This window comes from Candoia aspera, chromosome 2, assembly GCF_035149785.1.
Source record: "Candoia aspera isolate rCanAsp1 chromosome 2, rCanAsp1.hap2, whole genome shotgun sequence".
Classification (NCBI taxonomy): domain Eukaryota; kingdom Metazoa; phylum Chordata; class Lepidosauria; order Squamata; family Boidae; genus Candoia; species Candoia aspera.
The window spans coordinates 170,272,162-170,294,421 of NC_086154.1; the positions used below are offsets into that span (position 1 = coordinate 170,272,162).

At 37.0% G+C, this 22,260-nt stretch overlaps 1 protein-coding gene across 5 annotated transcripts in view; it reads right to left on the reverse strand.

Annotated features, from left to right (window-relative positions):
* Positions 1 to 99: 99 nt before the first annotated feature.
* The window catches only part of GNE (glucosamine (UDP-N-acetyl)-2-epimerase/N-acetylmannosamine kinase), a 50,478-nt gene continuing 28,317 nt past the window's right edge, over positions 100 to 22,260 (reverse strand). For 3 of the 5 annotated variants that reach the window (XM_063294860.1, XM_063294864.1, XM_063294863.1), the window contains exons 3-12: positions 20,782 to 21,233; positions 19,102 to 19,254; positions 17,821 to 18,033; positions 16,255 to 16,342; positions 13,431 to 13,641; positions 11,875 to 12,004; positions 10,662 to 10,883; positions 9,261 to 9,443; positions 6,315 to 6,434; positions 100 to 4,234 (exon numbers count right to left, since the gene is read on the reverse strand). In XM_063294860.1, the coding sequence (XP_063150930.1) occupies positions 3,999 to 4,234; positions 6,315 to 6,434; positions 9,261 to 9,443; positions 10,662 to 10,883; positions 11,875 to 12,004; positions 13,431 to 13,641; positions 16,255 to 16,342; positions 17,821 to 18,033; positions 19,102 to 19,254; positions 20,782 to 21,233 (2,008 nt within the window). In that variant the 3' untranslated portion in view covers positions 100 to 3,998. The remainder of the gene's footprint in view (positions 4,235 to 6,314; positions 6,435 to 9,260; positions 9,444 to 10,661; positions 10,884 to 11,874; positions 12,005 to 13,430; positions 13,642 to 16,254; positions 16,343 to 17,820; positions 18,034 to 19,101; positions 19,255 to 20,781; positions 21,234 to 22,260) is intronic. The other 2 variants (XM_063294862.1, XM_063294861.1) reach the window with 2 other exon arrangements.

A 22,260-nucleotide genomic window follows, 5' to 3' on the forward strand; every position in this document is an offset into this window, starting at 1 on the left:
AGCTTTAGGAATTTGATGATAGTGGGCCATGATAAAATTATGCAGATGTGAAGTTTCTAAAACCAATAGCTAAGTAAGATACTTAATAGAAACTTGATATATACATAATGTTTTTATTTGAATCTTTAATCTTTAGCTTAAAGTCACTTAGATCTGTCTTTCAACATTAAGACAAAGAACAGGATGTACAGAACTAATCACTGTTTTGTATGTAAAGGGCAACACAGAGGAAACAAGATTTTTCACATCAACAACAGAAAAGTGCTAAATTTCAACATTTGGCCTTATTTTTATACAGTTAAGATAGGCAGATGTGTAAGTGTCCTCCTTTCCACATTAGAGAAGTGATGACCCAGGAGCTATGCTGAACTAAGTAACAAATATTAAGATCAATATTCAGTTAAAGACAGTTTTGCTATTAAAATAATGCTATCGGGCTACTTGAGCATTTTATTTTTCAGTGAATTAATTACTGGTGCTTATCAAATTGAGCTAATACACACTTGAGCCAAAACTTTCTTTCAAATTGAATAAAGCAGTAAATGGCCTGTTAAAAATTCAGTACTAATGTGAATGAAAATGTTACTAACCACATAAATAAAATTAATGCTACTAACCACATAAATACACCTGCACCATAGTTAGTTTAGAACTGCAGCATTGCCCTTTGTTGGTGATCAGGTTTATCTCAGCTAGGTTAGCAATTAAAGACAATATGGTACCTTTCAAACAACTGACCATGCCTAGTATGCTGGGACATCCTGGGAATTATAGACAAGACAGTATGCTAACTTGGGATGGGTGCTTTAGGAATTTCTGTCCTCCCAAAGATGATTGGCAGATCACTGCTGAGAGCAGAAGCCCCAGTAAAAAACCTGCAAGTCTCACTAAACTAAAGCCATGGCAGCCCACCTACACAGCACATCATCATCATTTAATGCTGAACTTGGATGTTCCCTTCACAGCTTAGTAGCAAAATGAGCACAGCACCACATTCTCCCTATCTGTTCCATCTAATACCGAACTGACTATTTTACAACCAAAAAGCCACCCCCAAAATGACAGCTTCAGTATTTTGGGATGACTTGTAAGTATGCAGAACAATAAAGAACTTGGTCTTTCCAAAAGCACTGAATGTTCAAGGCAACGGAGCATTGTTTGGAGAGGAAATTGGCTCGATCAAGCTCCTACAAGTGTATTAGATGGATAAGGGACTAGGCTTCCAAGGAGGCATGTAAAGTCACATCTGTTTCTATAACCTGAATACTGAGCTTAACTGCACACACAACTTGCTCAGATGAGAAACAGACATAATCCCAAACGATAAAATTTTGATTGGTGGTGGCTTCAATGCAGGGCATTTGTATCAATTCAATTTTTCCTTTCTTAGTAACCATAACAACTGCGGGGGGGGGGCACGAACAGTATACCTCTTGCCCAACATCACTCTTCAGGGATACAGATTCAGTCTCAGCGAGCCTTAAATTTTAGCAATCTGTTCCAACCTGAAATGTGTATGTGAGGTGGGGATGGGATTTTCCAGTTACTCATTTTCCTTCAGCTGACTATTTTTGTCAATGTTTTCATCCCACTTGCCTAACTGAACAAATTTGACAACAAAAATGCAACTCTTTTAAGTTTTCCAATTTCATTCACTCAGAAAAACACAGGGTGAGATCTAGCATTCCTAAGAGAATTATTGAAAACCAAGTTAATCGTGTATTTTGCAAAGTGCTCCTTTGGACTCCCAAACTAAACCTAAAATCAAGATCTATTGAGACGCTCAAGCGCCTTTCAAAATAGTTGTTTCAGGATGAAAATGGACCCTCCTCATTTAAGTTTAATCCTCTACTATTTATATTAATTGCTCAACTCTCTCTGTAGGCTTGCACTCCCTGAAACCCACTCCCATACTTCAATAGAGCCAAGGTCTGAAAATTTGCCTGTTTTATAATCCCAGGCAGATAATGGAAACCAAAAGATTATTGAATGCTCAGAAGATTGCTTGGCTTGGTGGAGCATTTTAATCAGTATAAAATATACTGCATAATACTGTTTTTTCAAAATGGGGTAGATCAGGAAAGGTAAACATTCCTTCTGATTACAAGAATATTTATGGCTTTTGACATATTGGAGCCTAGCAGTAAGAACCAAAAGCACTTGTTGAATTTGGGGAAGGAGCTCAAACTTTCACACACAAATCCATACTACTTTGTTTCATATTGACAACTTTTCACAACCTATATTTTCAAAATGGTCATTATTTACAATAATTCATTATTACAAACTTCCAGGCAGTTGCTTCCTGTTTTCCTTACGTCATTTGACTGAGGAGTCATGAAATCCTAGCACAGATTCATTTGTCAAACAGATCTAATTTCTTTCCCCTTTTGTTGTGTCCAGCTGCGCCTGTCAGTTAAGGGACAGAATTCACCCGTGTGGCAGATTTTCTGCTGCACGCACTCCAAATTTGATCCAGAGGATTGAAGTTCCTTTAGAGCAGATTTGGGGAGGTGAAGCACAGGACCACAAGAGAACAAGGAGATAGCCTCTTGTATACACAGAAATCTACTTAGGTAACCCCCAGCATTTAAAGATGGATTGTTTTCCAACTTACATCTCACCCTCTAGTAAACAAGTTAGAAGCAGCAAATTTTCAGATATGAAATCTAATCCAATTTCTTTTACTTACTGACCTTTAGATCCAAAAGTGTTCAAATGTAAAGGTCAGATGCACTCTTTTATTAATACATACTACAAATGAAAGCAGTTACTCCTGTGGGTTTAGATTCCTGAAGCATCTCTGTTCCATTATTGCTACCCTATCATACTGTATTTCTTTCAACATGTCTTTGAAACAGGAAAAAGAGCCATTTAGAGCAAGAACCTCCAAATTCAAACATAATTTATTCCCAAGTACTACAAACACATCAGTTCTATGATAACCACATGAAGAACAGAAAGTTGCCTCAAACACACTATGAAGCTCAGCATTCATAGCTTCCAAAAGCTCCCACTATAAGATCTGAGCATTTCGGGGCTATCCACTTTCACTTCGTGGAAGTCTAGCAATCTGGATCAATGAATTAAAGCATGACTTGTGCAACTGACACGTTTATGTCTTAAACATGAAAAAACTGGCTGAAAACGAAAAGCAAAGAACATGAAATGCAAGAACAGTGGTAGGAATCACATCACAGAAGTTGTATATAAAAATACCACTAACAATGACCGAGACAAAGCATATACTTTGTTCTATTTTCTTCTTCATCCTAGCACATTGTATATATACATTCTCCAAACTTGTGCCTTTTAGGGTAATCTGGGTTATGGCTCCAATAACTGCTAGCCAATATAATTGATGGTTATGATGATGTGGAATTCTAAGAGTGTGTCTGAAGGGCATGAGTTGGGTAGAACTCTTTGAAACTAAACATTTATGTGTACCATATGTCACCATCCTAATAAGGATTTTAATATTAATCTAATTAATGAACATATAGTCAAGTCATACAGCTGGGTATTTTACCATGAGATGGTTCCAATTTCTCTTGTCATACAGAGATCATACCTGCCTATCTCTGCAGAGATGGAAATGGCTACATGTATCTGTCAGAGATGTTTCTTTACTTGCTTAACAAAGGTCTGGTTTACTGAAATTACTATTTACTGAGTAAAACAGTTTGAAAAATTAATTAGGAAGAAGAACATTCAGTTCTCTTTTCTACAACTTGTAGCTACCTGGGATAGAGGCTTCCCAGGAAGTGTTTAATTTCATTTAGTCTACAAGAGAGTCCTCTTCTGAGCCATGTTTCTAATGACATTCCAGCATATAAAAGCAGTAATTAAATAAAGGATGGGTGGATGGGAACAATTTTTAAGGTGAGATTTCCATAAAACCATCTGAAACAACTAAAAAACCAGCATCAGTAGGAAATATTTTGCCAAAGAACTGTTATAAACGTCATAATGGATTTCTACTTTTTTTCTCCAGAATTTTAGTATATCCTGCGTGTTGTATAATCTAGAACCATACTAGCAGCTCCAAGCAAGGCAGGATCTGTCAGGTCTGAGACAACCACATTCACTGTCTGCACAGAGAATAAAGCTCGCTGATGGATCACATCTTTGACAACATTGACATAATGGCTTGCCAAGACACCAGAAAGTATCACAAGGGAGGGACTAATGGTGTGCAGAACATTAACAATTCCAAGGCCCAGAGCTGTTCCTGCTGTGAGGAAAAAAGGAAACATGGGTCAGGGAGAACATAGGAATTAGTCAAGGAAGTAACTCTTTCCTTAGCATATACTAGCCTTTCCATCTGAGTGCTCGCCAGATGTTGGGACTACAACTCCCACCTTGCCTTTGCCGATGCTGACTAGGAATTCTTGGAAATATAATTCCAACATGTGCTGGTATATGGCTACACTTTTTTTCTCACCAGCCTCTCTAGTTGAACAGAATTTTCACAAATCTTATTTGTAGGAGACCCATAGATGAGCAACTGCCTCTTTCAGCTGTCCAAAATAAAGCAATTATCTACAACATTCTGAGACACATAACAGCTTATCTAACTGTGATAAAAACAATCTCTTCTATGCAATATAACACACTTACATAATTCTACTTCTACTGATGTTTTTTATTTTTAGAGAATGGCTAACAATTAAAAACACAATAAAATATATTATGTTCAGGTATGTTGTTGTTAGTTGCCATCAAGTCGTTTATGACTCATGGAGACCCTATGTATAACAGAAAGACATGCTATATAAAAATTTCTAAATGCGAAAGAAAAAAAACCTGGGGAAAAAGTCCTAAGTATGAGATTCAAAGAACCACTTTTGTGTTTCAAGGTAAATATGATTTCACTGATACAAATTCTTTTTATGACAGTCATGAATATGCCAGTACAATCCCAATTCTTTTTTTTTTCATTGTCTGTTAAACCTTCAAATATGGTCACTAGAGATAACAGGTGTATGTGTGGAGGTGTGACTGAGACTTTCAGGGAGGCCTGAAGGAAAGGAGGGGTATAAGTTTGAGTAATAACAACCAGAGTAATCATAACGGTATTGGGGGTGGGTTGGTGACTTCCAGTCAGTCTTGACTCCTGAGAAGTCCCTGCAATTTTCTTGGCAAATTTTCAGAAGTGGTTTGCCACTGCCTTCTTTCTAGGGCTGAGAGAGAGGGACTGGCCCAAATTTATCAGCCAGCTTTGTGTCTAAGACAGGACTAGAACTCATGGTCTCCTAGTTTCTATCCCAGTGCTCATTATACTAAACTGTTTCTCAATAATAATAATAATAATAATAATAATGCTCCAACAATTTTTTCAAAAAGTGTTTCTTGCTCATTCTTTGGATTAGATTATAGAAATGCTGTTTTAGGCACAAGTCCAAACTTCTTAAAATTGGATTGAGTCCATTTTCAGAGGATCCATCAAAAAGAGAAGCGATAAGTATCAAAACATGATCTCTATTATATTCAGATTACATAAAAAGATATCTGTAAAACCTCTTTTAAATTTTAAGAATTAGATTCTATGATAGCAAGTATGCCTCAGCAAAATTTAAATGAGGGCTTGTCCTCCAAAAGAGAAATTAAGACTGCTATCCTTTAATAAAAAGGCTCCCTTTCCTATTCTACTGATGGACACCTTCCATCAACAAGGGAACACTAGCTGAATACCTGCCAGGCAACTTGGTTTATGGTAATGAGATGCTCTGTGTTGTAGAGGCAATGTGATTCTCTTGCTCAAGCAAAAAGGCAACGTGTTTTGCCTCAGTGAAGCACTTGGTATCACCTCAAAGCCTTAACTGTCACTTCAAATAGCTGGAAGCAGCTCTGCTCACGTGCTGAACAATTGGAACTGCTAAAACAAGCTTCAGAGACAAGTGAAGCAAATCAAAGTAGCCATTTTAGTTTCAGAAGCAGAAGTGGGACCACGGCTACAAAGAACAACTTTGACGGGGTGATTCAACTGAACTACCATCAGAGTAAAAAAAACTATCAAAGCTTTGCACAATTGTATTGAAGATGATCCTCTGCACCTCTAACTACATTTTTTCACCTCTATCCTTATCTGTTATCTATCCTGCCTTGTCTGTTTTTTCCCTCCCTTTGTTTTCTCCTCCAAAGGAAATTTAAAATGTTATCTCATTGGCAGAAGGATAAGGTCTATTTTTGGTACTGTTTCATAACTGAAGCAAACAAGGATGATGCTACAGCAGCAGCAATAAATTAAAATCACATATTTACCATTAGCCAATATTCTAACAAAGATTTCTGTATTATGTTTGTACTTTTACCTGTTCTAACAATATTGTCAGCTTTTGGGTTTCCTAGTTTAGCTGCCTGAATAAGATGTGCAGCAGTTATTGTATCTTCTTTTTTCATAGACATATCTCCAATTAATAATGAATCCTCTGCTTGGAGAGAAAAATGGAATGGGAAGAAAGCAGAAGTAGTAGTAAAAACAGATAGGCTGATTATCACATTTTACCAATCATTAAAAAAACACCATATAAAGAATCTGATGTACCTATCTAATAGAATAAAATTAATTTTGGCATAGCTGTTTCCATAACTGAACTTTTCTCTCTCTTTTCCAGTGTGATATCCCACTGGCTTCCTACATATGTAAAATGATTCCACATACATATGTATCAGGAAACAGTGAAACAGACCTAGTCTGACTAAGCAATGCTAATGCAGATTTAACCCTCACTTTCCTGATGTTGGACTTCAAGTCACTCTTATCCAGGTCACTCTCTTGTTTGTTGTTTGTATTTCCCTTTTAAATTTTAAAACCACAGCCAGTTTCTTTTGTAAAGAAACACATCCTTTTCTAAATCATTCTCTTGACCTGTCAGTTGTAAATCCACTTTCAATACCATCTCTATCTTGTCAGATAACATTTGTTCTACATCTGACATTTCTTCAATGACATCTTTTGGACATATTCTACTGATAGAAGCAGATATCATTATTGACATTGTTGATATTGTGGCTACTATTTTCTGATTCCATCCTTCAAAAGTCCCCTTCAGTGTTTTTATTGTCAAAATGTTTTGCATCATCCTACCAGCCTGTGTATCTTTCCTCTTCCTAAAATCTTTAGTCTCCTCTAGTGTCCAGTTTTTGAAATCATGAAATTGCTTGTGTCTTATAAAATTATAAAAATTTCTTATAAAATTGTTGTGTCTTATAAAAACCAAAACAGGATCTCTTTCCCACAAGAAGCTGTTTGTACTTCATAATTAATTCCAAAATTTTATTGTAAAAGTTTCAATATTCCAATTTTATCTGGACCCTTAGCCCATTTATAACTTTTTAAGATCAAAATCTTTATTTAGCTTTTTGCTGTTTATTTCAGATTCTTTAAATTCTTATGATTAAATTTTTCTTTCATTCAGGATTGAAGGCAGGCTCACCCAGCATTTTCAAACTTGTCTTTCTAAAGCTTCAGCAAGTAGTTAATGGGCAATGTCCGAAAGTGATTAGAAAGTGAGATTTGCAAATTTAGTGTCCTTTAAAAGTCTATGCCACGGTTGAAAGATTGCTAATCCCTTTGTCTCCCAGCACTCAAACCCACGGAAAACCACTGTCCTGTGGTCTCCTTGTGAGAAGCAGTCTGGAGCACATGTGGACAATCTCTCCTCCTCTCCTTATCCGGACAGATTGCAAGGAACCGGTCTACTAACCGGTTAGGGTTAGGGTTAACCCTAGGGTTAGGGTTAACCCTAACCCTAACCCTAAGACTGGTTCCTTGGTCTTTACCACAGCTGTCAGCTCCACTTTCTCAGAGCCATCTTCAGTTTGCCATATCCCGCCCCCCAGAGGGAAAAAAAAAGGGAAGACTTTTCTACCCTGTATTCTGGATTAAACTACAGGTACTTAGATAGTATTCTGTCCTTGCTTTTACTGGTGAGATGCACTTCATATTCTTTTTCTGCTTCTTATCACTTAATTAGTTATCTTCTGACAACCAGAAATAAGAAAAGTAGCAACTCCTTATTTTGAAAATATGTTGAAATGTATTACAAGTCAGTTACATCTAACATTTGATTATGAGAGAGTAGCATCTTTACAAGGTGAAACTGACACAGTGCAAACGAAGGTATTTAAATATATATAAACAGGACATTGCCCTATGTTTAGTCAGACCATTGGTCCAATTTACAGTCGGCTATTGCCTCTTTAATAATTCAGACAGAGTTTTCTTAAACTGTAGTGCCTGGATTATTTTAGTTAACGGACGCCAGCTATTAAACCCATAACTATATACGCACATTATCCAAATAACCTTCCCTTAAAGGTGAATCCCAAGTAGACATGGGACATTTTAGAGAAAGAAACCTGTACTTAATAGAGGACCACAACTTGACAATCACAAATCCAGCAATACTTTATTTATTCTTGAGTCTACATGGTCATTTGAAGATGAAGCAGCAGCCAAAATAAATAAATAAAGCAAACCTGAATACTGGTTTTGCAGCATTATGAGGATAATAATTTGGCATTCTATAAGATATCCAACCATTTCACCAAAGCACAGATTTATAGCAAAAGATGAAAACTGAAATCAAACAATTAGTTTGAACTATAGAAAAGCAGACCCAGATTACAAGTCTGCAAATATATTTAAGTGGATTTACCCATTAGCACGTGATACATATATTGCAATAAAAAAGGCATTTTCCATGTTCCATCTATCAGCATTCTTCCCATGGGAGACTGAAAATTTTCAGATCAGTGCTATATACAAGCTGATAGAAGCATCTAATGTAGTCAGTGTGCATATGGGCATGCCAGTAGATTTGCCTTTCAAATAAGCTTCCATTAACTGCTTTGGCTTTGGGGAACAAAGTTAACACGTGTGAATAAAAGAAGTATGTATTCTGACACCTTAATTATTTTATTTATTTATACCCCGCCTTTATTATTTTTTATAAATAACTCAAGGTGGCGAGCATACCTAACATTCCTTCCTCCTCCTATTTTCCCCACAACAACAACCCTGTGAGGTGGGTTGGGCTGAGAGAGAGCAACTGGCCCAAGGTCACCCAGCAGGTTTTCATGCCTAAGGTGAGACTGGAACTCACAGTCTCCTGGTTTCTAGCCCAGCACCTTAACCACTAGACGTAGTTATTAAAAAACAAGCATGATGTATGTGAACTTTGTTTTAGGTTGCTTACATTTACACATGCACATCATATTAGTGAACATGGGAATAGATACAGCACCCTACTTACCGTCATGTAATTTCTTAGCTTCTCTCTGCAAGGCTATTCCAGAAGCATATGCTTCTATGCAGCCATAGTTCCCACACAGGCACTCTGGTCCATCTAGTGCTACCACAATGTGCCCAAGCTCAGCAGCACAAAAAGAACTACCATGAATTAATTCATTTTGATGAATGATTCCACCACCAATACCTGAAAGAAAAACATCAGGACATCTTCACTGAAATCTGAAGTCAAGAAAATATATAGCATTCCAGTGCATTAATTTATCATATCCAAATGTGCAATCACATTTCATTGCCCAGACTTTTTTTGAGTGGTTCTGTGTTTGATGGTGCTCTCTCTTGTGAATAACCAGCAAAATTATTTTTTTCAATTTTCACCCTCATTCCCATTCTCTTTTGGTCCATTCTTGTTTGATATTCCTTTAGTTTGTTTGTTTATCCAATGTTCCATTTATCCAGTTTTTCATCCTTTCCCCTCATCTTTTCATAACATTATACTCTAATATTTTGTTTAAAAACAGTAATTTTTCAATTGTACTTTTTTAAAACTTTGTCTCCAGTTGTCTCCTCCTGCAAATCATTGAGGTTTTTTTTTCTATGTAACAGTAAATGATGAAGGTCTCTGTCCATCTATTTCCTGGTTTTTGTCTTTAAAGGTAGTATCTATGCATGCATCATACTGACAGAGGTGTATGTGTCAACATTAGCCAATATCATTGGAGAGATGAAAAATGGGGGTTGGGGGTAGTGGAACTTAAATAAATTGGGCTAGCAAAGAATTACTGGAAACTTGAACAGTTTTGTAAAAGTGTTATGAGGCAAGCAGTTGCTACTGTCAAACCAATTTAACTTGAAAATGCCACCTATTTCTACATCTGAAATGTTTAATTTCCTTGATAATAGTTTAATTTTCCTGCAAGTATAATTATATGCATTTGTTAAGCTTTTAATTTCTGCATGCTACATAATGAGAAAGCGGAACTCCATTTTTTCTGATTTACACTCTGCAATTGGGAATGAGACTATCCTCTGGACTGACACAAGGCAGAGTGGGGGACTATTTCCAAAGCCAAGGATTTAGCAGTGAAGTAGGTCAGGTGGTCCTTGCACGGCCTTAGTTTAAATTTAATCAAATATCAGAAAACACAAGAGAACTTTCCTATTATTTGAACTAATTTCAATTTCCTGTCCAAATCCTACATTTCCTGTAGTTTAAGGGAACTTAATCGCATACCTAACAGCTGGATACAGATTATAGCCATCTGTATATGATCTGTTACAGTAACTATAACTTTATTTGAATAAGTACAAGATGGAATTATTACTTGTTTCCAAAACAAGACTGAAAGCTGTTTAAGAAGGTGGCCTAGCTTTATGCTGGATTCTGGCTTGAGGAAATAGATACCTGTCCCAGTGATAACAGTTACAAAGTCTTCCACTCCTTTCCCATGTCCAAATTTTCTTTCTGCCAAAGCTGCACAGTTGCCATCATTATCCACCCACACTGGCAAATGCAGAGCATCTGATATCGGTGTCCGTAAATCAACAGCATTCCACTCCTGAATAAGCTTTGTGGAATGAAGAACAACGCCTTCTCGGGGATTTACTCTTCCACCTGTAGAAATGCCTGAACCACAGAGCACATTTCAAGACAAATGAAAAACCGGATAGAACTCTATTAATTCTAGCATTTAAAATAAAATAAAATAAAGTGTTAGCTTCCTATTCAGAAACAAAACTTCCTTCCTTAAACAACTAAATTTAGTAGTTATTTTTATATTACTTTCAACTGTAAGAATACTTCTTCAATGAACCCCACAAAAAGTAAAGAACTGTTATCATATGGTAACTCATTCCAGAATTTACTCTTTAAATCTGCATTATCTAATAAGATGCAGGCACACCATTGTCTGAATTCATGTTTTATCCTGTTCATTGTACCTCCTTCATAAACAGCATCGCACCAAAAATACAAGAGAAGACAAAGTCTGCAACAAATGTAGAGGTTAACCGGAGCTGTCCTGCCCATTTCAATCTAACCCTTGATGCTCAATCAGTGCCATTTCTGCCCATTATAATTTTAAGGGGAAAAGTATAATTGAAGACCACAAGTACAAATTCTAATAGCCTTCCCAGAACTACAACTTATTATGAAATATATATGGCACGGAACTTGAGAACTTTATGTATTTATTTGGTGCCTTCAGGTCAGTTTTTGACTCCTGGAGACTGCCTGGAGAAGTCCCTGCAGTTTTCTTGGCAATTATTTTCAGAAGTGGTTTGCCCTTGCCTGCTTCCCAGGGCTGAGAGAGAGTGACTGGTCCAAGGTCTCCCAGCTGGCTTTCATGCCTAAGGTGGGACTAGAACTCACAGTCTCCCGGTTTCTAGCCTGATGCCTTAACCACCACACCAAACTGGCTCTCTGAAAACTGTGTATCGCCTTTACTATATTAATACATTTTGCAGTCTACAAACACTAATGTACCCCTTTGTAAAATTTAGCACTTAACAAACACTTCCTTTTATCATATTTAAAATGCATAACAATATCAGGGGCACAATGCTAATTATTGTCTTCATTTCATAAAGCAGAAAAATAAGATGCTTGTTAAACTTACCTACACCCAGAATTCTGCAATTCAGGTCTACTGCTTCAGAGGCAGCTTCTATGCACATCTTAAGGATCAATTCTATTCTATCCTCATAAGTTTTAGGGTTCAGTTGTGTGTATTTCTTAACTATTTCACCCTAAGTGAAAAGAAAAGCCCATCAAACTCTTATGTTTTTCTAAGTACTTTCTGCTGTCGTAAAAGTGGTTTCCATAGGATATCAAATACAGGATTGACTGATGAATTATGTGCCATCAAATCATTGTTGATGCTTAGTGACCAGTCAAAATCAAAACTGAAGAGATGACACATGTGCTACAAACAGCAAGCAAGTCTTCGTATGTGTGGCCACACAAACCACATGCCCAAACTCAATCTTAGCTTATTTGCTTGCCTGCAGAAATGGTGGAATTAATAAATTCTGCAACGGGAGAAGAACAATGTAGGACAATCCCTGGTCTAAGACTTCTTTTAAAAATTAATTTAATTAAATCAATCCTATCAGTTGCAAAGGTAGCTAACAAGAGTTTTAAGGGGAAAAACATATCCCATTCTTAGGTGGCCTAAACATTACAGAAGGTGCTATTCTTAAAGAGCATCCCTCCATAACAGCAAAGGGAGAAACAGCTCTGTTAAACAATGCTTGTCAACTGCAATTTTTACAATTCTTATCTTCAAAATAATATTTGAAAAAGTTCAATTACGAAGGGTTTTTAAATGGCTTAATATTTGCAGTCCCAAGGCAGTGTTTGCTGTGGCATGGGAGTCCAAAACCACATTGTGTGTATTGGTGCAGAGCAGAATTCATATTCAGTGACTATCCTTTTAATTCCTCATACGTAGCCCACACTGTGTTTGTTTGTTTGCTTGTTTTCTACCCCGCCCTTACCATTTTTATAAATAACTCAAGGCGGTGAACGTACCAAACACTCCTTCCTCCTCCTGAATCAGGATGTACCTGCGTGTGATAGATCTTCATTTTGTTTTAGGTCTGTGTTTCACTTAAACCGATTCATCCAATGCTTAAATTATACTATAGTGTAGTGGATTATTTGAAAATTGGAATTATTTAGTTGCATTTATATTCCACCTATTATCCAGGACATCATGAAATAGCGTCTAACCTCATTATACCACAACAACCCTGTGAGGTAGGTTAGGTTGAAAGATAGTGAATGGGCCATAATCACTTAGTGTATGGAACACTGAAATATTTGTTTTATGTGTCTACTATATCAGTTTTATTTTATAGAGAATTGAGACTGTGAACCAATCAGTATTTACTGGAGCGGTCCATGTGTTATATTCTAATTGTTTTCTTCCTCCATAACAGGTCTTCCAGTATCAGAGTTTTTTTTTCTCTGAGTATCTAATTTATTACCAACATGCCAACCTCCTACAAGAGGTTGCCATGTTTTAGTAAGATGGCATACAAAGACATAGTGCATTTTTAAATTCTATATGAAAGGTGAATTTATTATACTACTTAAAATTATCCGTGTTACATGTGTATTCTTACCAAGACATTCCCACCCCCTGTGGAAATACGAACTATTATAGTTTACCTTCATGCTGACGATTGCTACTCGGAGGTTTGTTCCACCCAGATCCACTGCCAGTGCACTCTGGGTTTCTAAGATATGATCAATATCTTGGGAGATGCTTTCTTTTACAGTGGGGAAGCAGAATTTCTTTTGAAGGGGTTCCTGGAGGTCAATAGATTTAAGGAACTTCAGAATTCTAGGAACAGCATTTCCATCTCCATATATTTTTGAACTGTAACATCAAATGGAAGCAATTATAACATTTCAAAAAAGAAAGAACCCATCTTACAAGCCAAACTTGTACATTTAGATTATGAGTAGGAAAAAGCAAATATACTATTATATCAGATATAGGCCAAGCTTATTAGCTGGCAAAAAGGTACATATATTATCGCTACTACCATGGTTCTATTAACATTATAAATAAAAAATAGGATGGCAGTTCTACGCACACTTACTTGGAAGTTGATCCTTCTGAATATAGTGAAACAGACTTTTTAGTAACATGCACCAGATCTGGCTGCTTAAAACAGATACAAGAAGCCTACTTTCAAGGCCTAAGTTAAATGAATATGAAGAAAAGGAGTGGTGGAAAACAGTAAAAGTGTGAGATCAGTTAATGAAATAATGTGAAGAGGTGGTTTTTAAATAAAAAAAATTAAACAAATTAATGTTAATACTTTTAAAATTATGCCTAAAAGTTCCATGTGCTTGAGAAAGTAATCCAAATTACAGGTAGTCCTTGGACAGCAACCATTTAGAGACTGCCTCGGACAGCGACCATTCACAATTATGACAGTGATGAAAAAGTAATTTTGTGACCAATGTGCACATTTATGACCTTCACAGCATCTCTCTGAGTTACATATTTGCCATTAGAATCAGCTAGTACTGTATCGCATTGTCCTGTGCTTGACCAGTTTTTTTCTCCCCACCTCCTCACAGGGCAAAGAGAATGCTTAAACAAGCTATCTTTTCCTGAGCTGCTTTTCTCCTTAAAAAGTGCTAACCGCAAGTTAACAAGATCAGCTCTGTGACCTCCATTATTTGATTAGAACCCTCCCAGCAGCTCACAGCTGCTGCCTGAAACTGACAAGACTCTTATCAGTTTCACACTAAAGACTTTCTTTTGCTTCCTAAGTGGCTCAGGGACACCGCCTGGGCAAACACCCAGCGCTACTGCATTCCTTTCAATGTGTATTCCCCATTGTGTGCCTGCTTACTCTCTTGTAATACCTTCCTCTCCAATTAATGTAAATATAAACATTAATTTCCTTCTTGCTAATTATCCCAATGCCAGGGTGAGCATTCCTACCCTAACGTAAGTATATTCAGGGAGAATTTCTTAATAAACCTTTCTCAAGATTTATTGCCGTCCTAGCACCTCCCTTAGTGTTCTCATTCTTCCGTATCCATCCTGAAAATTCTAAATTAAACACTGATGCACACATTAATGGCAACAAGTGTATAACGTGCTGTTATTTTCACTTGCTTATTTATCCCATACTAAGATGCCCTCAAAAAGAAAGAACGCCAGTTCAGCTGAAGGAAGTAGCAAGAAGCAAAAGAAAGCTGAAGTAAATCGTAAGCACAGTTGCAGTCACGTGATTTCACTTAGCGACTGCTTAGCTTAACGACCTAGTTACCAGAACCAATTGCAATCACTAAATGAAGACTAGCTGTAATTGTGAGCCTAAATAGAAAAAATTATCTAGGATTCCAAGTGCATGATATAAACTAGGTCAACACCCTGAAAATCCCACACATTTTATCAATCCTATTGTCAGATAGCAGTCAGAAGTTCCTGCAGCTGCCTATAACCAAGGGAGATTAAATAGAGAGGTTCTGAACCATAGATCATTTATTACTGTGCAACATAAGCTTCTAAATTTCTATTGCAACCTTTTTATTTGTTATATTAATTACATTGAACTTTATTTTTATTACAAATAAAACAATAATTAGTATCTGACTGTAAGGCAACTGTTAGCTTGACAATACCAGATCATATCCATCCACAAATCAAGATATTTTCTTGATTTGAACTATCTTTGAGTCAGTATGTCATAAACCTACTTTAGAGTATCCATGAGAATAAATATACCACCACATATATTTGCAGTAAAGTACAAAGCCAGCAAAAATGGTGGGCAATCCGCAAAATAACTGCTGGGGGAAAATTTGCCTATTTGTAAAATGCTGCAGTGACAGACATAACCAGTTGCAAAGCACAAATTTACCAAATGCTATTTGCTATCCCTATAAGCTTCCCCTTCTGAACAATGTTGCCTATTACACCCCTGCTTACTTTTGCCCTTTTTCTGGACAGGAAGATTCATTTCCAAACAAAATGTAGCTATACATCATTTTTATTTTCTAAGGAGGCTTACGGAACCCATCTGGATTATACGGGTTTTCTCGGAAATCGAGATGATGCTAGAAATCAGTGCTATGAAGCATGCCAGCTTAATTATATATTTTAATGTAAAAAATATCTAGATGGGCAGGGAGCCTGGGATTTGCCAAGGGAGGTATTTATGGACACAGCCATCTCTATGCCCTATATCTTTCATGAAAAACAGGCAAGCATTTTTCAAAGTATGGTAGTAGTAAAGCTGAAGCAAACAAATATAAGCCAGAGAAATGAATTTTGCAAACTGTCATTTATCTTGGACAGCATTTTTTTTACAAATATACTATTTAGTTTATCACACAGATACTTTTCCAATACTATATATCAGCCCATTTGTACTAAACTAATGCTCTGAAAACTCTGCAACATATCGTAATATTTTTCTGTTGATGCCTTAATATTTCCTCTAGTCACTTATATGGCTTTACTCACCAAGGGTATTGTTTCCCAAATTGTATATGCAAAGCTCGAAGTATCTTGTCTTGGGAGTCAGCATCTCGCACGTGAAGGACATTTTCTCCTCAAAAAAAAAGAAAAAAATTCAAAACAGCAAATGATTTATTAGAAGAAACTGAATCTGAAATGAAGAGTATTTGCTTACTACAGAAAGGACTGAATGCTGCACCAAAACATAGTTTAAAAAGCTGACTTTGTCGTTACTCTGCATTGTAGCAAATGTGTTAATATAATTATTTAGATAATTAAATATCCTAAACTTGAGCTTCTTTCTTTGTATTTTAATTGTTAGATGCCTTGAGTTCTTGACTGAATAAATAAATAATAAAACAAACCACAGCCATGTTCTGATTTTCATATATGTTAACATGCATATCTTAAAATATCATCTGCAGAGCTGAATTAATAAAAGGGTACACATTTCATAAAAAGCACAGAAGTATACTTTGCTTTTACTTTGGTGTGATGGACAGATATGGCATTTGGCTTCATTGTGTACAGATCTTTCCAACCTATTCAGCCTTAACAGGAATTAAAATATAAATATGCTCACTTGGTCCCTTAACTGCACAGAACAGTTACCCACTGCAGTGCACTCTGTTATGGAAATCATACAAATAAGTAGGTTCCTATGACAACTATTTCACAGGAAGAAAAAAATAAGCATAGAAAAGGCATTTCCTCTAATTTTATCTTGCTTTTCTAGGCTTCCCTTCTCAATTATAAATCACAATTTTAATCATCCCTGTTCAAGTCAGAAAATGCTTTGCTTCCATAGGGCACTGTGGAAATAATTGCCCAACCCTGCCCCCCAATGCCCATCAACCAGTTGAGCAAGGTGTTCTTCATTCCAAGCTTCAAATTCTCTCTCCCCACTTCCCTTGCAGCTTTAGTAGTTCAGGAAGAGGGGAGGAGGAGAGCTGAATTCAGGAGATAAATTCTACTGGAGGCCTTCATTTAGGCCTTGTGTACTATGCAAACCAGCAATTATTCTCTAGCCACCTGGCAACTGAGGCTTACTCTTCTGTGCTATTCCCTGCTGCCAAAGTTGCAGGGTCCCTGGGTAGTTACAGGGCATAACCATAAATCCTCCAACATGGAACCATGTACATCTGCACCATCATGCATTTACTTGACAAACATGGAAATACCAAGTTCCAAAAGAGATGGATTCAGTGCAGTGGTAGACTTACACTGTGGAAATTAGCCTGAACAGCAACAAAGTTTGGCTTGCAGCTGAGAACTTCATTTTGCCATATACAGGAAGAAAGCCTCTTTTCCTCACTGCCTAGGAATGTAAACTACTAATTCTACATTAACAACAGTATGTTGAGCCTCCAGTTTGTCAGGTAGTTCCCTCTGTTGACAGGTTTCAGACTCCAGTTAAGAGAATGGCTTCATAGTAATCTAAAAGCATGAAGAATGTGTGTTCCTCCTTAGTTTTAATAAAGGATTTGACATGGCTACAGAAAGCTTTCAATTAAAACGAACAAACAAACAAACACAATGCTATGCCATTTTTGCCTTTTTTAAATATAATACCTGTTTCTCTCCCTATCTGACGTGTTCCAAGATTTATGACAGGAGTTCCAAAGGCCCCAACTTCTCGTACACCACAGCTACTGTTCCCAATCATGCAGCCTGCATGAGCCAATAACTGAATAAACTGGTCAAATGGGACATTTTTTACTGCACGGAAATTTGGGTGATGCTCAATACCTTTCTTCCTCATTACCCGAACCATTTCTTTGCTCCCTGTGATAAAAACATGATAAAATCTTTTGAATAAGCATAAGATAACTATGAAGGTATACAGAGATTATTACAAGCAGCTTTGCATACTGAAATCACAAGATAATCTTAGCATTGGTCGATGAGTGTAATTTTTTTTTCAAGATAATCTTTATTTCCAACATCCTGCATATTTGTGCAAGAAAGGTCTGACTATATGGGCAGAGAAAAAATGATTTTACTGAATTCAGATGAGAATATTTTTAGCTTTCAAAAATGCATTTAAGTTTCTAAAAATCTCCAGAGTTAAAGTGAAGCAACCCAACAGATAAAGAACTAGGGTCTGCAATATAGTCTTATTCCTGGATCAGTCGCTAATCATATATTCATCATTGACATAGAAATTAAAGATAATATAATTTAGATGGAGAATTAAGCCCATCTTTTACAAGCAAAACAAATATCCACTTAAATGTGATTTAGATTTTAGATGTAGAACATGACACTTTATTTTATATCAGAGTGTAGGAATCTGTAGAAGTTCTGTGATGGTTCAGAGGAGAGAAAGGAAGCTGAATGGCCTTGAATATTCATTACAGGTGGTTCTCGCTTAACAACCACTGGTTCAGTGACTGTTCAAACTTATGATGGCACTGAACAAGCAGTACTTAGGAATAGTCCTTGAAGTTCCAGCCCTTGCAGTATCCCCGCGGTCATGTCATCACAATCCGGGCACTCGGTGACCAGCTCACAGTTACGGTATTGCAGCGTCCCACAGTCATGTGATCACCATTTGTGACCTTCATTGCCAGCTTCTGACAAGCAAAGTCAATGGGGAAGCTGGCAGGACTTAACAACGGTGCAGGATTCACTTAACAGCAGCAACCAGAAGTGCTGGAACTGCTGTTGCCAAGCAGCATAATCACACTACATCACACTTTACAACCGCATCACTTAGCAATGGAAATTCCAGTCGCAATTACAGTTGTTAATCGAGGACTACCTGTATTTGTGTCAAATAAGTGAAAGGATAAGAATCATAGCACGGCTGCTGAAATTTTCGATTTCACGAATAACATTCATCTCACTCACCTGCATCAATATTTGGGAATAAAATCAATGTCCTCTTGTTAAAAGAGATGAGGGCATCCAAAGTCAGTTCAAACATCTTTACAGAATGTTTAATGTCTGTGGTCACAGGGTGCTGTAAAGCGATTATGTAGTCTTTTGGTTTCACATCCTCACCTGTGAAAACAATGTAAATGTATGAAGACATACTTAAAAAGCAAAAGCAAAATAATTCTTGAGTTACCAAAAAAACTCCAAATACATAGAAAATAAGATTTTCAAGATTTATTCTACTGTAAACATTTTGTCCGAAGGTTATTAATTACTTGGAATGTATTTGGATTAACCAGCAGATAGGGAACATATGATCAAGAATTAATAATATGTTTAATAGAGCTATTGATGATTTATTCAATAATTCACGTAACTATTTAGATTTCTAACAGTCCTAAAGGAAGTAAAGTGTCAACAATATTTTGTTATTGTACAGTGGAAACAAATAAAAGCAAAGATTTGCTTTTATTTATTTTGGAAAAAAAATTAAGAAACCATTTGCTCCACAAATACAAGAACTAAAGAACATCTTATGAAAAACAGCAAACACACAGTTGTGAAATATTTGCTACTTCATTTTTATTATACAGGCCACTAAGTATTGTTTTTCATTTGTTAGTATTCAATTGTACTTCTCTATGAATGGCTAGAACAGATTTTCCTTCATCCTCTGGAACTAATTTTGGATCCAGATGGGGATACAGGAGTCTGTTGAGTAAGATCCCTATTGCATAACTTTGGATGTAGCCCATTACATTGAATACAGAATCTTTTGGCAGTCCCTAATGCCCCAGCACGTATGCAGAGATTAATAGATTCCTTTTTCACATTCTAATGTGAAAAGTACACAGATAAGATTAATCTAGAGTTCTGTTCCATGGTGCAGCTGTGGAATTTATGTATTAAAAATTCTAATAAATAAACTAAAGACAAATATTTTTTGGTGCACCAAGCCAATTGCAATACCAACTATGATGGCAAGACTCAACAGGAGCCAGATAAATCTTTTTTTGCTATGTGTCTGAGATTATAGGGTGGCACATGTAACACCTTTGCTGCACGAGCTGCACTGGGTGCCAGTTTGCTTCCGGGTCCAATTCAAGGTGTTGGTTATGAGCTTTAAAGCCCAACATGGCATGGGGCCAGGCTACTCTCATCCCCATCACATCAACCCGTCCCACCCGGGCATACAGAGAGGGCATGCTGTGAACTCCACCTGTTAAGAGAATTCTATCTGGCAGGGTCACAGAAGTGTGCCTTCTCTGCAGCAGCACCTGCCCTTTGGAACTTTCTTCCCCCAGAGGTGAGACAGGCCCCTTCGCTCCTGGACTTCTGCAAGCAATTGAAAACCTGGTTTTGCCATCTTGCCTGGGGCAGGAAGGAGAGCGACCACTCTTGGGGATGGCTAGCTACCTAGAAGGACCCTGTTTTACTTGTGGATTCATTGAGAACTTTTAGCCATCTGGTTTTTATCTTACTTGTAAACCACCCAGAGTCCCTCCTCAGGGGGAGATGGGCGGTCATAAATTTGATAAATAAAAATAAATAAACAAACTATACAACAAGATTATTAAGCAATATAAATTTGATGGGCCGTACTTTGCTTCATGAGATTGTACAGTCTCACATATACACATACAACTCACTTACCTAACCACATCCGGATAACACTCATGTAATCCTTATTTTTTGCAGACAGCAACTTATCATATGAAGGGCATCCTGCGAGGAGGATGCGGTCATGGTCTTCACACATAGAGATCAAATGTTGTTCTGCACTCCTTGTGCAACACACGTGGTAATGAGCCAGCTTGGTAATGGCATGCCTGATGGAATCATCTATGGTCCCGCTGACTTCTCCACCTTCAATGTGAAGAATTCGAATGTTCATTAAGGCTGCAGATGTAGCTAGTGCTAAAGCATCAAACCTGTCTCCATGGACTATCATGATGTCAGGTTTCAGGCGATTGAGCACATCGGGTAACTTGACTAAGGCAAGACCAACAGATTCCACCATAGCTGCTTCATCTTCTCCTCTTACTATTGTGTGTAATCTCGTGTGGACATCAAAGTCATCCTGTTCGATAATACGGTAAGTGTTACTGGAAAGAGGGAAGAGGAAAACTGTTTAGACAGCAGTGCCATATACTTTAACATCAAAATGCTAGGTTCAGTATGTCTAATGGTATGCGAGAAAGACCTTGAGAAATGGGGCGAAGAGATGCTGCCTGGGGAATGGTCAGATAAGAGAGGGCCTAGCCCCTAGCTGCGTAATGGGTGGAGAAAGAGGCTCAGAAGGGACCCTCTCTAACTTCTCAGGCTGTAAAGAGATGGCAGGAGATTAGTACTTTCAGACTTGCAAGATTCGGTTAATGTAGCCTTACAATAAAGTAGAATTAGCTCAACTGGTCATGTTTCCTATCTGGTCTACCTGGGAAGACTGACATCAATCTTGCAAGTCTGAAAGTACAAATCTCCCGCTATGAATAATAATAATAATAATAATAATAATAATAATAATAATATTTCTAAAATTATTGTGAATATATTCAAATAAATTCAAGTACTTATTAGTAGTTTGAGATTTTCTCTCCAATTTATGTAAGATTTACTCATTTGAGAACATTTCTTTTCATCATTACCGCAATATGCTTTTTTTAATAACAGGGATTGGATAAAAGAAAGAAGAAAATATAATATTTTAGCTAAGCTAAAAATACGGACCTCAAAAAGGAATGCCCTTGAAATAGTCAAACAACCTATCTAGTATCATATGCAGGACATGAGACAACTGCCTTTAAAAAGATGCAGGTGACATATCAAAAGTGACACTGACAATAGATAAACAACTACTACTTGATAATCAAATCCTTCAATATGTTTTTCTATATCCTAACTTTAAAATGGGTACATTTTTTGAAGGAAAAACAAACCCTTCTATGTGACCTGATATATGAAAAACTAAACTGAAGATGGATTCAAATGATCAGCCTTCAGCTATAACTGAAAGAAGAGTTGCTATAATTCTAGTAATTAACACAGTTGAACATCTCTGGTTTTCAGTAGGGCTCACAATATAGAAATGGAACTGGATGATGCTGAAATAAGAACAGGTTAAACTGCAAGAAA